Source organism: Humulus lupulus, chromosome 7 (genome assembly GCF_963169125.1).
Source record: "Humulus lupulus chromosome 7, drHumLupu1.1, whole genome shotgun sequence".
In the NCBI taxonomy this organism is placed as follows: Eukaryota; Viridiplantae; Streptophyta; class Magnoliopsida; order Rosales; family Cannabaceae; genus Humulus; species Humulus lupulus.
This window is the reverse complement of record NC_084799.1, coordinates 31,182,848-31,196,581: the sequence shown is the minus strand read 5'-3', so window position 1 is coordinate 31,196,581 and position 13,734 is coordinate 31,182,848. Positions and strand designations below refer to the sequence as shown.

Here is a 13,734-nt window from a genome sequence, read left to right as displayed (position 1 = left end):
CAATGCAAAATTAGTTCGAAAGGTTTTGGGAGTTCTTCCAAGGCATTTCAAGTCCAAAGTTACTTCCATTGAAGAAATGAGGGATGTTGAGACATTGGATCTTGATGAGGTGATCGGGTCATTACAAAACTATGAGATGACCTTGAAGAGGTGGAGCAAGAACAAGAAGCCAAAAGATTCTGAGAAGGATAAACCAGAGAGTGGTGTGGCGTTTGTTCACAAAGAAGAAAAATCTAAAAGTGTAGATCTGTCTGGGGACATGTCTGATGAAACATTCGCACTATTGACCAAAAACTATGCCAGATTCCTCAAAAAGAACTTTAAGAAGAATAACTATGGAGGGAAGGAAAATCAAAACAGAAAGCAGCTCTACAACGGTCCCAAACAAGGTCAACAACCTGAAAAGAAGAATCGTGGAATCCAATGTCGTGAGTGTGAAGGATTCGGTCACATTCAAGCTGAATGCGCTAACACACTTAAAAAGAAGAAGGCGCTTGTTGTAACCTGGAGTGACAGTGACGAAGATAAAGAAGAAAACATCAGTGGCAATTCTGATGGCAAAAAGCAAATGGTGGCATTTATGGCAAGAAGCTCCAAATCTGAAACCTCAGAGGAAGAAGAATCATGTGGGTCCGATGAGGAGAGTCCCCAGAAACAAGCGGCGTATGAGCAGATGTTTGCTTAGTGGGGGTACATGGCAAAAAAGATGAAAGCCCTGGATGATCTTAACAAAAAGCTTGAAGCTGAGAAACATGCTCTAGAAACCCATGTACAGAAGCTCAATAAGCAATTGGAGGAAAAAGAGAGTGAGATTTACAAGATCACAGCTGAGCTTGTCTGTGCTAAGCAATCGTTAGAGTTTATTCCTCCCGGTACAGCCGCTATAAATCAGACGTTACAGCTTCAGAAGCCATATGGTGATAGAACCTCAATTGGATACAAACTGTTGTACAAAAAGGGGAATGATTTGTCAATTGAGGAGCCATCATTCGTGACAGCCAAATCTGATCCCAGCGAAGATGAATCTGTAGGTAAGGCTGATGGGACAGATGTCAGTATTAAGGACAACACTGGAGGAAGACCCATTTCTGTACACAAATCAGCCCAAGGAAGTCGATTTGTCCCCATCTGCCACTTCTGCAATAGACAAGGGCACATTCGTCCGAGGTGCTACGAATTACAAAACTATATCCATCTCTTGGTCCGGAGAAACACAATATTTTCGGATAAGACATCTAAAAGGGATGGGCATTCCAAGAGTAGTAGGAATGTAGCTTTGGTGGCTCATACATCTCTTGCTGCGTTCAAAGATGATATGTGGTATTTCGACAGCGGTTGCTCGTGTCACATGACAGGGAATAAGGAGATTCTTATGAACTTTAAGGAAACAAGCGAGGGACTAGTCACATTCGGAGATAGGAACAAAGGATAGATTCTTGGTAAAGGAGAGCTAGAAATCCCGGGAGTCAGTCCACTATCAGAAGTGCTCTGTGTGAAGGGACTCAAGGCCAATCTCATCAGCATAAGTCAGCTTTGCGACGCTGACTATACAGTAAGCTTCACTAAAACTCATTGTTTAGTTTCATTTGATGGGTGTTCCATTTTGACAGGAACCAGGACAACTGATAATTTCTATGCACTATCCACTCAAATCAAGTGTCAACGTGTGTTCCTCGACAAACTTGATCTGTGGCACTATCGCTTGGGACATCTGAACTATCGAGATCTTAACAGAATTGTGAAACTAAGGGCAATAAGAGGGGTTCGGGAGTTAAAGGTTAATCGTGACCGACTTTGCGGACCATGTCAACTCGGGAAACAAACTAGAGCCTCACATCCACCAGTAAGTGCTCTTGCAACATCCAGAGTTCTGGAATGGCTGCATATTGATCTCATGGGACCCATGCAGAATGAAAGTTTAAGCGGCAAAAGGTTTGTCATGGTCTGTGTCGACGACTACTCTCGGTTCACATGGGTGGCATTCATCAAAGAAAAATCAGATACATTTGGTGTGTTCTCTGCCTTATGCCTAAAGCTCCAGAATGAAAAATCAACGAAGATTGTCAAAGTGTACAGAATCAAAAGTGACCATGGAAAGGAGTTCGAAAACAGTTTGTTTTCTGATTTTTGTGATCAGCTGGGGATCTTGCATGAGTTTTGAGCCCCGAAAACTCCTCAACAGAACGGGGTTGTGGAAAGGAAGAATAGGACGCTTCAAGAAATGGCAAGGGTAATGATGGAGGCTAGGAAAATAACCAAAAGGTTCTGGGCTGAAGCTGTGAATACAGCTTGCTATATCAGTAATAGAGTACATCTCAGAACTGGAACTACACAGACAGCCTATGAGATTTGGAAAGGTAAAACCCCAAACCTAAGTCATTTGCATATATTTGGATGTGCGTGTTATGTGTTGAAAGATCGTGAGCACCTTGGAAAATTTGATTCCAGAAGTGAGGAAGGTATCTTTGTTGGGTATTTGATAAATAGTCGTGCTTACCGTGTGTTTGTTAAGCGGACTCATTCGGTGATAGAATCTATCAATGTCAAGTTTGATGATCTGGAAGTGCAAGAAGAGTCCCCAGAAGAAGAAGATCAACCTGTGCTAACCATTCCTTCTGGAGGTATTCCTGGTCCCTTGACTCATAATCACAATCCTACTTCCTCCACAAACACAGACCAGACTGTTTCCACTGAGAACCTCCAAGATCCAACTGATCCAGATTCTGAAGTCACCAGCAAGCAACAGTCCTCAATTGCACATGCCAAGCTATACAAGAACGGACCACCTGCATGGATTCAAAAAGCTCATCCGCCAGAAGTAGTTATTGGGGATCCAAATGAGACTATGGTCACACGAAGGAAAATCGCAAATTTCATAGCTTATGCTTGCTATGTCGCTTTACACAAACCAAAAAATGTGGCTGAAGTTCTCTTAAATGAATACTGGCTAGCTGCCATGCAAGATGAAATGGAAAATTTCAAGAGACTTGGTGTTTGGGATCTGGTCCCTTTACCGGATGGTGCAAATGTGGTAGGTACAAAATGGGTCTATAAGAACAAGTCAGATGAGTTTGGAACGGTTACACGGAACAAAGCACGACTTGTTGCTCAGGGGTATAAGCAAGTCGAAGTTATTGATTTTTATGAGACATTTGCTCCAGTGGCTCGTCTGGAATCAATTCGTCTCTTACTGGCTGTTGCATGTCATCTCAAGATTAAACTTCACCAAATGGATGTCAAGAGCGCCTTTTTGAATGGAGTCCTACAGGAAGAAGTTTATGTCAAACAACCTCAAGGTTTTGAAGATCCATAGTTCCCCAATCATGTGTACAAACTCAACAAAGCTTTATATGGGTTAAAGCAAGCTCCACGGGCATGGTATGACCATCTTACTACGTTTTTGATGTCACATGGTTTCTCTAGAGGAAATGCAGACAACACCCTGTTCATCAGGTACTTAACTGAAGGTATATTTGTGGCCCAAATATATGTGGACGATATTATTTTTGGTTCAACTTGTGCAAGTGAAATTCCTAAGTTTGTTGACCTCATGACTAGTGAATTCGAAATGAGCTTAATTGGGGATCTTAGCAATTTCCCAGGACTTCAAATCAAACAATTAGAGACTGGTATTTTCATTTCTCAATCCAAGTATACCAGAAACATGTTAGAGAAGTTTGGTCTAGGAAACTCAAAGCACGCCCATACACCCATAGGCACAACTACTAAGTTGACCAAAGATGAAACTGGCGAGTATGTAGATCCAACTATGTACAGAAGTATGATAGGAAGTCTCCTCTACTTAACTGCAAGTCGTCCTGGCATTAGTTGTAGTATTGGAATGTGTGCTTGATACCAAGCCAATCCTAAACAATCCCATCTTACTGCTGTCAAGAGAATTTTTAAATATTTAGCTGGAACAATAGATTTAGGATTGTGGTACTCATGTGATACCACCATGTCCTTGGTTGGCTATAGTGACTCTGACTGGGCTGGCAGTGTAGATGATAGAAAGAGTACGTCAGGGGGATGTTTCTTTGTAGGAAATAATCTAGTGTCATGGCTAAGCAAAAAACAGAACTCTATCTCTCTTTCCATAGCCGAAGCTGAGTATATTGCTGCAGGTAGCTGTTGTACTCAACTAATTTGGTTGAACAAGATGCTAACAGACTATGGTTTTTCCCAAGATTCCTTAGTCCTTTTCTGTGATAGTACAAGTGCAATAAACATGTCCAAAAATCCGGTCCAACACTCATGAACCAAACATATTGATATCAGGTATCATTTTCTAAGAAATATGGTTGAGTCTAAGCTGTTATCCATTTCTCATGTGCCTACAAATGCACAACTGGTTGATTTATTCACCAAGGCTCTTGATGCAAAAACCTACATTCATTTGAGACAGAGTATAGGTCTCTGTACCATCTGAGAGTTCTTTTGTTTTGTCTGATCACATTTTTTTTTCTATAGCTCACAGTTTTTGTCCCCTGCAGTTGTGGTTTCTGGTTTATTGATTTGGTCGGAGTACAACCTTAACTTGCTCATCTAGACAAAGATCTTCAGCCGAGTTCTTCTCAGCTAAAAAGGCTACCCTATCTAGATGCAATGGGAAGAGCTTCCTTTCAGTAAATATGTACCTCGGGTAGTTTGCTCCTTCCACTTGGTACATGCTTGAACCTAAGGAGACGGCTACATCTCTAGATAGGAGTGAAAGTCGTAGCTGGTTGCTCTTGAAAAACTCAGAGTGAGAAAATAAAAAGAGATGTTTTTAATTCAAAAAAATATATATAAAAAAATTCAATCAAGAGTGAGTGAGCTTTCTGCTTTATGTGCATCAAAGCTCACATGAGGACATCTTCACACACACATGAAGAATTCTGGCTAAGGGTCTTCTGTTTGCCAATCAAGAGTGAGGTATGTGCCTTGATCTTCTCATAAAGCTAAGATGTCCTATGTTGCTTGGGGTTAATACTGTGATGTTTATAGCATTCTTGGGTGTTTCTCAATGAGCATTCTAATATTGATCAGGCATGCAATTTTTTTTACAATGTTCCTTTTTGCATCAATGGTCTTTGTGTGTGTCCTCTGCCTCATTTTTCGTTACGATACTCAGCTTAGATCTGTAATAGTCTCATTTGTCATACACTGATATTATTTTTTTATTGAGTGTGAGTCCTTTTAATTGAGTTGCATGAGTGCCTTCAATTCATTTTTGGGATTGCTATTAGTCTGTTGAGTTCTAAACATCAAAAATAAATGAATAAAAAAATTTCAAACTAAAAGGGTAAATGAGTCATTTCATTTTTTTTGCATGTTCACGGCTATATATCTCAATAGTGTTATTCATTTTCCCTCCTCATTTGTGTTTAGAGTCTGACTCCTCTTCTTCTTCTAAGTTTTCTTTCCAAAAAAAAAATGGTGAAAACCAAAAATGCCAATCGGCCTTTTCGGCCTCCCCCTCCTCCGGCGTCTTCTCCGTCACTGTCCGTGGCCATTATTCCCGTTCAGCCGTCGTCCTCCTCACCCACAGGTTCGCCTCCTTCACCCAAAGGTATGAGCTCTCCACCTAGTTCATTTCCTAAACGTTTTACTAGGTCGTCTCTTGTCTCGTTCAGTCCATCCACCCCACTGTCCTCACCCAATCCCTCCAAACCCACCCCATCGTCGAAAAGAAAATCACCTCCGTCTTCACCAAAGTCTCCGCCTAAGCGACCCAAGAAAACTTCTAGGGCTCCAGCTACCTCCTCTGTCCCTCCAACCACTATGACTCTACACCATAGTCAGCCTACCCATCCTTTTTGCTCGAACCATAAACTACCGCGTTATAGGGATGAGGTTTCTCAGAGAAAATTATGGTTTGAATACAATGTTGTTATTGATGATTTTCCCCTCCATAAAGCCTTAATAGAATCTCGGGGGTGGCTCAACACTGTTACCAATCTCACACCACCTTGTCCGACACTTGTCCGTGAGTTCTATGCCAATATTGATAAAAGGATCATTAGTGAAAAAAATGCTCTCAAGTACCGAGCCTACATTCAGGGTAAACATTTTCCTTTTTCTCCCTCAATTGTGTCCAGGGTGTTGTCTGTTCGAAAAGAGTTGTCCCCTGACTTTAACCCTCAATTTACACCATCTAAGCTCGAAATAGGGGTTGCTCTGACTGGTTCTGATTCTTTTGAATGGGGTAATGGTGATCTTCCTGTTCCGGCTCTATCTCATTTTTACAAGGTGCTTCATCCCATTGCCTTGAATAATTGGTTTCCAAATACTCATACCACTTCCATCACAACTGAGATTGGTAAGTTCTTATTTGCTGTTGGTATTGGGGTCTCAATTGATTTACCTGCCCTTAGTTTTGGAAAGATTGTGGATGCTGCTTTAGCCAAGGGAACAAGGAATGTTCTCCTGTTTCCTTGCCTAGTTCATCAAATTTCCTTAAGAGGTGGTCCAACATTGACTCTTCATGATGTGCCTTCAGCTGTTCCATCATTTGGAAAGTCTTGCAAAGCTCTTAAGTCCAAACAGGTTCTGCCTCCTACTTCGTCCACTCTAGATCCATCTTCTCAACATCCAGTTGCATCTGGCACTACAATCAAAGGCCTTGCTCCTTCTAGTTGGCAAGTTCAATTTGTAAATAGGTTTGCAGCCTTTGAGAAGAGATATGATGAAGATCAGAAACGACAGCGGGCATTTGAGGCCTCCATGTCTCAACTGGTGTCTTCGCTTCGAGAAACTGTATTGCTGCATCTGTCTGGGTCCAAGGCATCTCCTCCAGGGTCTGTTTCTCGTCCTGAGTCTCCACTGGGTCCCGATCACACTCCAGGTGCTTCTGATGCCACTCCAGTGGTTCCTAATGGAGCTCCAGTTGCTCCAGATACAACTTTCGTGGTTCCTGCTGCAACAGTTTTCCAAACTCAGGGGGAGTGTGTTCCATCTGCCTCTACTACTGTCCATCCAGCTTTCCATACTCAGGGGGAGTATCACGTACAATAGTCTTGGTCTTTTTCTCTCTTCAATCTTTGTAGAATTTTCTGGTGATAGAGGGTGTAACAGCCTTTTTTATATATATATGAATGTCAAAATATGTCTGTGTTGTTTCATCTACAGGGTTTGTTGTTAAGTCTGTGAATTGTATATTGCATATGTTGTTTCTGTTAGTACTACTTAGTCTCCAGTTACATCTACTGTGTGCTGCAGATTAATAAGTACACGTCAGCTATTGTCGGTATAATTGGAAACGTGTTAAATCTTGTTAGCTGTTTTGTTTAGTCGATTTGTTAGTGGTTAGGGTTGCTATAAATAGATTAATCTGTTTCTAACAACCTAACTCTCTTTCTGTTAGTTTTTCATTGTGAGAAAATATAATCTTGTTTTTCTCTCTTCGCTTCTTCTTTCTTTCTTGTGTTTTTGCAGGTTCACCATTGTTGGAGGTGAAGCTTGTTGCAGAGCTGTGGGAGGTTCTGATATGATTCGAAGGGAGTTCGGATCTGGCTAGTAGAGGGATTCAACTAGCTTGCTCGAGGGGATCTTGACTGTTTTTTAATCGAGGGATTCGGTTCATAAGTTCCAAGGGATTTGGAAACTGTTCTTGAGTGGTTATTCAAGTTTTTAGGGTAATCTATAACTTTTGTATTGTAAAGATGTTGATTTCATTTCTGAACTGGTCATTGTAATTAACATTGGATTTATTAGTGAAAGTTACATCTTACCCAATCCAAGCACTAGTCGGCTGGAATTTGTTCCAGTGCAGATGAAGCTTGTAAAATTCTATGTGTGATTTTACTTTGCTTTAATTGTCTCTTTCGTTCTAGTAGATCAATTCTTGATTCAAGAAGTTAGGTATAGCACCATCAGAGGGAATGTCTGTTTCGAGTTTGCCTAAGCAGATGCAGTGGTACTTTCGTCCTGTTTGATAGATGTTGTATCATGTGAAGTGGTTGCTCATGAATCTTCTAGCATCGTTCGGGTAGAGGGGGCAAATCTGCTTTAAGGAAAGCGCGTTTTGTGTGCCTTTGCTTTGGTTTATTCTTTATATTGTATTTTTATATTCTTCAATTATATATATATATATATATAAATATATTTCGTTTGAATTTTTAGTTGAGTTATTAATCCAAATTATCATCCTACTAGAAAGTACAAAATTTGGAGACGATTATATTGATACATTTTTTGTTTTGTTTTTTTTTCCTAAGGATGATATATTAATACCGAGCAACAAAGGCGTGGCTGATGCGTGAATAAGTTTTAGAAACCAATACGCCCTAGAGACCTACACGTGCAAAATTCTTTTAATATTCTTCTTAGTTTCTTTTTCTTTCATTTTTCAAACAAAATAAATAAAATAAAATAATCACCCATCTTAAAGATTATAAATAAAGCCCCATATTATATTATATTAGTAGCAGTAGGGATTGAGATCGACGATGTCTTACTTTTAGTTGTCTCGTTCATGTGAAAATTTGCTATACATTATCTTATACTTGACTATATATTTATTTAAAAAAATCTATACAAATGAAGTTTAACAAAATAATAAGATAAACTTAATTGTGTTCTTTTAAACGAGTACAAAGGAAAAAAGGAAGAGATATTATAATGTTATTTTAGTATCAACAGTAGTTACACATATAAGATCAGTACAGAACTACAGATGACAGATTAACAAAATAAGATTATGACGATGAATATAACTTAATTATTTCTTATATATATGTATAATAAGATTTTTTTATAAAAAAAAAAAGAAAGATGACCCTTTGTTTTAGTAAGCTGGTAACAAACCAGAAGAACTATTATATATAGTACGTTAGAACAGTACTTTTTTTTAGAATAACAATATTTCATTTTGCTCTATAAAAATGGCTAGGTTTTACATATTCTTGAGTCTTTCCTCTTGAGTTTCACCACATTACCACCGCGTACATCTCTAGCCCTAGAAAGGAACCATGTCCGGCGTGTGGTTGTTCGGCAAAAACGGCGTCACACGTCTGATAAGTTACCCGACGAGGGAGTCATTCGAGCATAAAGAGCCACCCTTTCCACCAGGGACAGCCACCGCTCCCGGCGCTCGCCCCCGTGTCCTGGTCTACCTTCCGGCCAACCAAATAATCCGCTCCTACGCTGAACTCGAGGTTCGACTCGGAGAACTTGGGTGGACTCGCTACCACAACTCATCAAACAAACCGGACCTCCTCCAGTTCCACCGCTCCGACGCCTCTGCTCACCTCATTTCCTTGCCCAGCAACTTCGCCGAGCTCAAGCCTCTCCACATGTATGACATCGTCGTCAAAAATCGGTCTTTCTTTCAAGTTCGAGACTCACCCGCCACCTCATAAGATCATCAATCATCATCATCCATCATCATCATATATATATAAATAAGGCTTGTATATTAGTTATTATTAGTTATAACGTTGGTATATCGTCATGATATGGCTTCTGTTTGGATTGTGACTATGAATTTAGTATTATAAGTTAACTTAATTAGCACTTTACGTTGAATTTATTAATGGTTTCGTTAACCAAAGTCTGATATAAATAGTGTATTTATTATATATATGCACTTTGTTGTGCACTAACTATTATGACTCGGATCTCCAAAAGAAGAAAGTGTTAGATCCTCAGCTTTAGGCTATGTTTAAAACTATATATTATGCTTGTTTTTTTTGTAATTTAATTATGACCACTACTTCATGCAAGATCGCTCCTTTTCAATTATATAATTATTTATTATATGGAATGATTAGCTTATATATTTGCACTACTATATGTATTGGCTTTGGAATTTCATTTTTTTTTTCTTCATTAATTAGTATGAATACAATTTAAACATCAACGTTAAAAGTGGGTGTGCTTATCTACAGGACACCTAATTGGCAATAATTACTTAATAATTAGGTGTGCATTTTAATGTTGAAGATCAATGAACATAACGATCTGAATTTGTTTTTATATTTTTATTTTTATTTTGGGCTTGTATTGTTGTACGTAGTCTTTATCTGATCACTTAAAGCATGCTTGTGTATGAACCACCAGACAGCTAGCTAGCTAGCTTACGTGGCTCTTTTCACATATGATACATGTGATGATGAGTTTGACTCTTTAGTTCATGAATATATGTATGAATCATGCAAATACTGATCACACTCACAGTTGCTTTCTTTACTTTTAAAAAAGTTTATATATATATATATATATATTTATATATAATTGATCATCATAGGCTATAACACGAATTCGATCCCATAGACGTCTCGAGTATATATATATATATATATATATATAGAGGACTGATTCGGGTTTACGGGGCTCTCGTGAATAGTTTTCAGCGCGATTTTTTTATAACGGTGTATATTATAGCTATTTAGAGTATCATGCAAATTTTTATAAAATTTTGAATAGTTTACAGTACCGAAAACTAAGTTTAAATATGTTCTTAGACGCGTGACTATTTTTTTTTATACACGTGGAAAGCAACATGTTTGAATTTAGTTTTCGGTACTGTAAATTATTCAGAATATTTTAAAATTTTAAAAGATGCCCTAAACAACTACAATATACACAGTCATAAAAAAATCGCGCCGAAAACTATTCACGGGTTGAGAACGCTGAAGAGCCCCACCGGTAAGGCTTAAAGTATGAGAATTGTCTCATATATATAGGGGAATTCTCCTAAACAACTACAATATACACAGTCATAAAAAAATCGCGCCGAAAACTATTCACGGGTTGAGAACGCTGAAGAGCCCCACCGGTAAGGCTTAAAGTATGAGAATTGTCTCATATATATATAGGGGAATTCTCCAATAGGGACTTCACTTTAAGCCCTACCGGTAGGGCTCTCAGTGTTTACAACCCGTGAACAGTTTTCGGCGCGATTTTTTTTATGACCGTGTATATTATAGCTATTTAGAGCATCTGCAAATTTTTAGAAAATTCTGAATTGTTTACAATACTAAAAATTTGCAGGATGCTCTAAATAACTACAATATACACGGTCATAAAAAAAAATCGCGCCGAAAACTGTTTACGGGTCGAGAACACTGAAAGCCCCACCGATAGCGCTTAAAGTAAAGTCCGAGAATTCTCATATATATATATATATATATATATAGATTAGACGATTATAATTTGTCACACATGCATGAGGATATTGAGGCATGACATGTCTCATCATCTAACTGATAATTTGTCATATTTTTATTAACATGTAACGTTCGAAGAACTGATGTTACATATATTAAAAACTCGATTCTTGTAACCGACGTCTAACTTCCAAGTATAAATTATTGTCCAAAAGCCAAATACAAAAAGTACAAAATTATAGTAGTTGTTACCAGATATATATAATTTTGTAATAATTAACTAATATAATAATATTAGGGTTCTTAAATGTATACATGAAGCAAAAAGCTGGCCAGCAGTTTATGAAACAACATATATTTTCAGTAAGACTGTAGCTGCATTGCATGCGTATATACCGTCCTCTTGCACACCTGCAGTGTATGTGTAAATTAACTCTTTTAATCTTTAGTTGACTGTACGTAGTTCATGTCAATATATATTGAAAGTGGTATATACTATTACTAGCTAGCTAAGTGATTAGAAAGTTTTATCTTTTTACTAATCATTCTGGACTGAGTTGATGATGTTATGTGTTTTTTGTTTTCTTTAAAAAATAGTGAGTATGGTCAAGGAAATTGGTTTCTGTCGTGACTATGATTAACCTTGACATCTTTGGGGGTCCCACAACCACTATTCCCACTATTCCTGAAATACTTGATATATACTTTGATGAAAATAGGGCAAAAGAAAAGATAACAAGACAGAAGCAAGAGATAAATATTTATATTTTAAGTAAGAGAAGAGAGCCATGCATAATATATGATATGATAATATCTGAAATATGCTTGATTAGACCAATCGAACGGCTAGCTATGTAGAGTGTGTGCAGTATCATGATAGTGTGTCCGTACATATGAAATTTGCATATATTAGTTTTAGTCAAAACTTTTGACCTATACTGCTATTGTATTATAGCTGGTAACCAAAAGATCAGATACGCACTCCTCTTCACCCATGCCATGCCATGCCCTGGCTCCACTGATCATCTCCAGTACTACTACACTACGACTCCTACAACTACTACTTCTACGTACGTTGGTTCACATGACAACTTAAGGCTTGCTTTAACGACAGAAATTAAAATAATCCTTCCTTTTGGAATCCCTCAGTATATAATATATATTATTTGGAGGTTCTTGTGGTAGTCTGGCCGAGTTTAGACCATTCGATTCAATGATCTTTAATAAGATGCATGTTATTATTGAATCTTACTTTATGGCTGATTGAACGAAGAGTATAACTTTGATAAGAGTAATGATAGGTACTTTCCGTATACAAACTTTATGTGTTTTTAACTATTCAACTTTATTAAAGTAGAATCACACTTGTAACTACTTGGATAGCCACCACCGTTATACTATGTATTTTAAAGAGTGTTAAACTCTCTATTCGAATTTTTTGGCCATAAACGTGTAACTAAATATGATTAACAGTTTAGTGTTAAAATTTTATGTCAAAAATAAATAACTATTTCATTAAAATATTTATGTTCGTACATGGATCCCAAAATAACGTTTAAAAGGCTAATTATAGTTCAAAAATTACAACCAGCCGACCTAAGCGACAAAATAGGGTTTGACCCTAGTTCTTCTGAGAAACCCCGGCCGTGGTGGTCAAGCAGCCGCATATGTACACGTCGCCACCGAAGCTCTCCAACTCATGGTTGGTCTAGCTTTCTTTTCCCCTTATCTGCACCACGTAGCACCCGTGAGCCAAGGCTAAGCAAGAAAATTTAAATATGCTCATAAACAGTTAATAGCATATCATAAAATCATAATAAGCATGCCTAGCAATAATAACTCTACTCATACATGCATTACATTAATTCATATAAGTGACTTAATAAGTCGTATCGAGGTCTGTTGCCCAAAATATGTGACCATAGAATCACCATGGGGCTGCTGCCCTAAATAAATGACCAATAAGTCATACCGGGGCCCGTTGCCCTAGGATATGGGACTATAGTCACCCCAGGGCCCACTGCCTTACCCTCTGTATAACCAACTTTAGAGTTGGCCCAGTGTGTCTAACGCTTTAGTTTTCCAACGACCATAGGGTCGGTCAAGCGTATAATACGTCCTAATTAGGCCTAACCATATCGATCAGCGCTCAGCGCACTATTACCGCCCTTGACTTATAAGTCAATGCTTTTCAATCGGATAATGCAAGCACACATACATCATCTGATAATTTTCCACATACAAAGTATTCATGCATACTTAATCAAGCAATCACAGGCACAATCATAATCATGCTCATTCACAGGGGCCCGAGCCCTAATCAAATCCATGTTAAACAACCAGGTCAAGCCCTAATCACATACACACTACTATTACAAAATACCATTTACAGGACACATTTTTAGGACACGCACATAAATGCAAGTTTTTAAAAATGTCTATAAAGTTTTTAGGACACTCATTGAGAGTCCTTAAAAAACATAATTTAGGGCCCGCAATGAATGTCCTAAAAAATATGTAAGTCCTAAAAAAACCTGGAGAGAAAAATTAGGTTGAATTCCAATGGTGACTCTTAAGGGCACGCTTTACGAGCCCTAAATGAGTATTAAGGGCTCCCAAAGCATGCCTTAAAAATATTTTAAAT

At 38.2% G+C, this 13,734-nt stretch overlaps 1 protein-coding gene across 1 annotated transcript; it reads left to right on the top strand.

The window, feature by feature from the left end:
* Positions 1-3,403: 3,403 nt before the first annotated feature.
* On the top strand, positions 3,404-3,853 carry LOC133791558 (uncharacterized mitochondrial protein AtMg00810-like). Its single transcript, XM_062229480.1, has one exon. It carries the CDS (start codon positions 3,404-3,406, stop codon positions 3,851-3,853), a length of 450 nt encoding a protein of 149 aa, XP_062085464.1.
* The last annotated feature ends 9,881 nt before the right edge of the window (positions 3,854-13,734 follow it).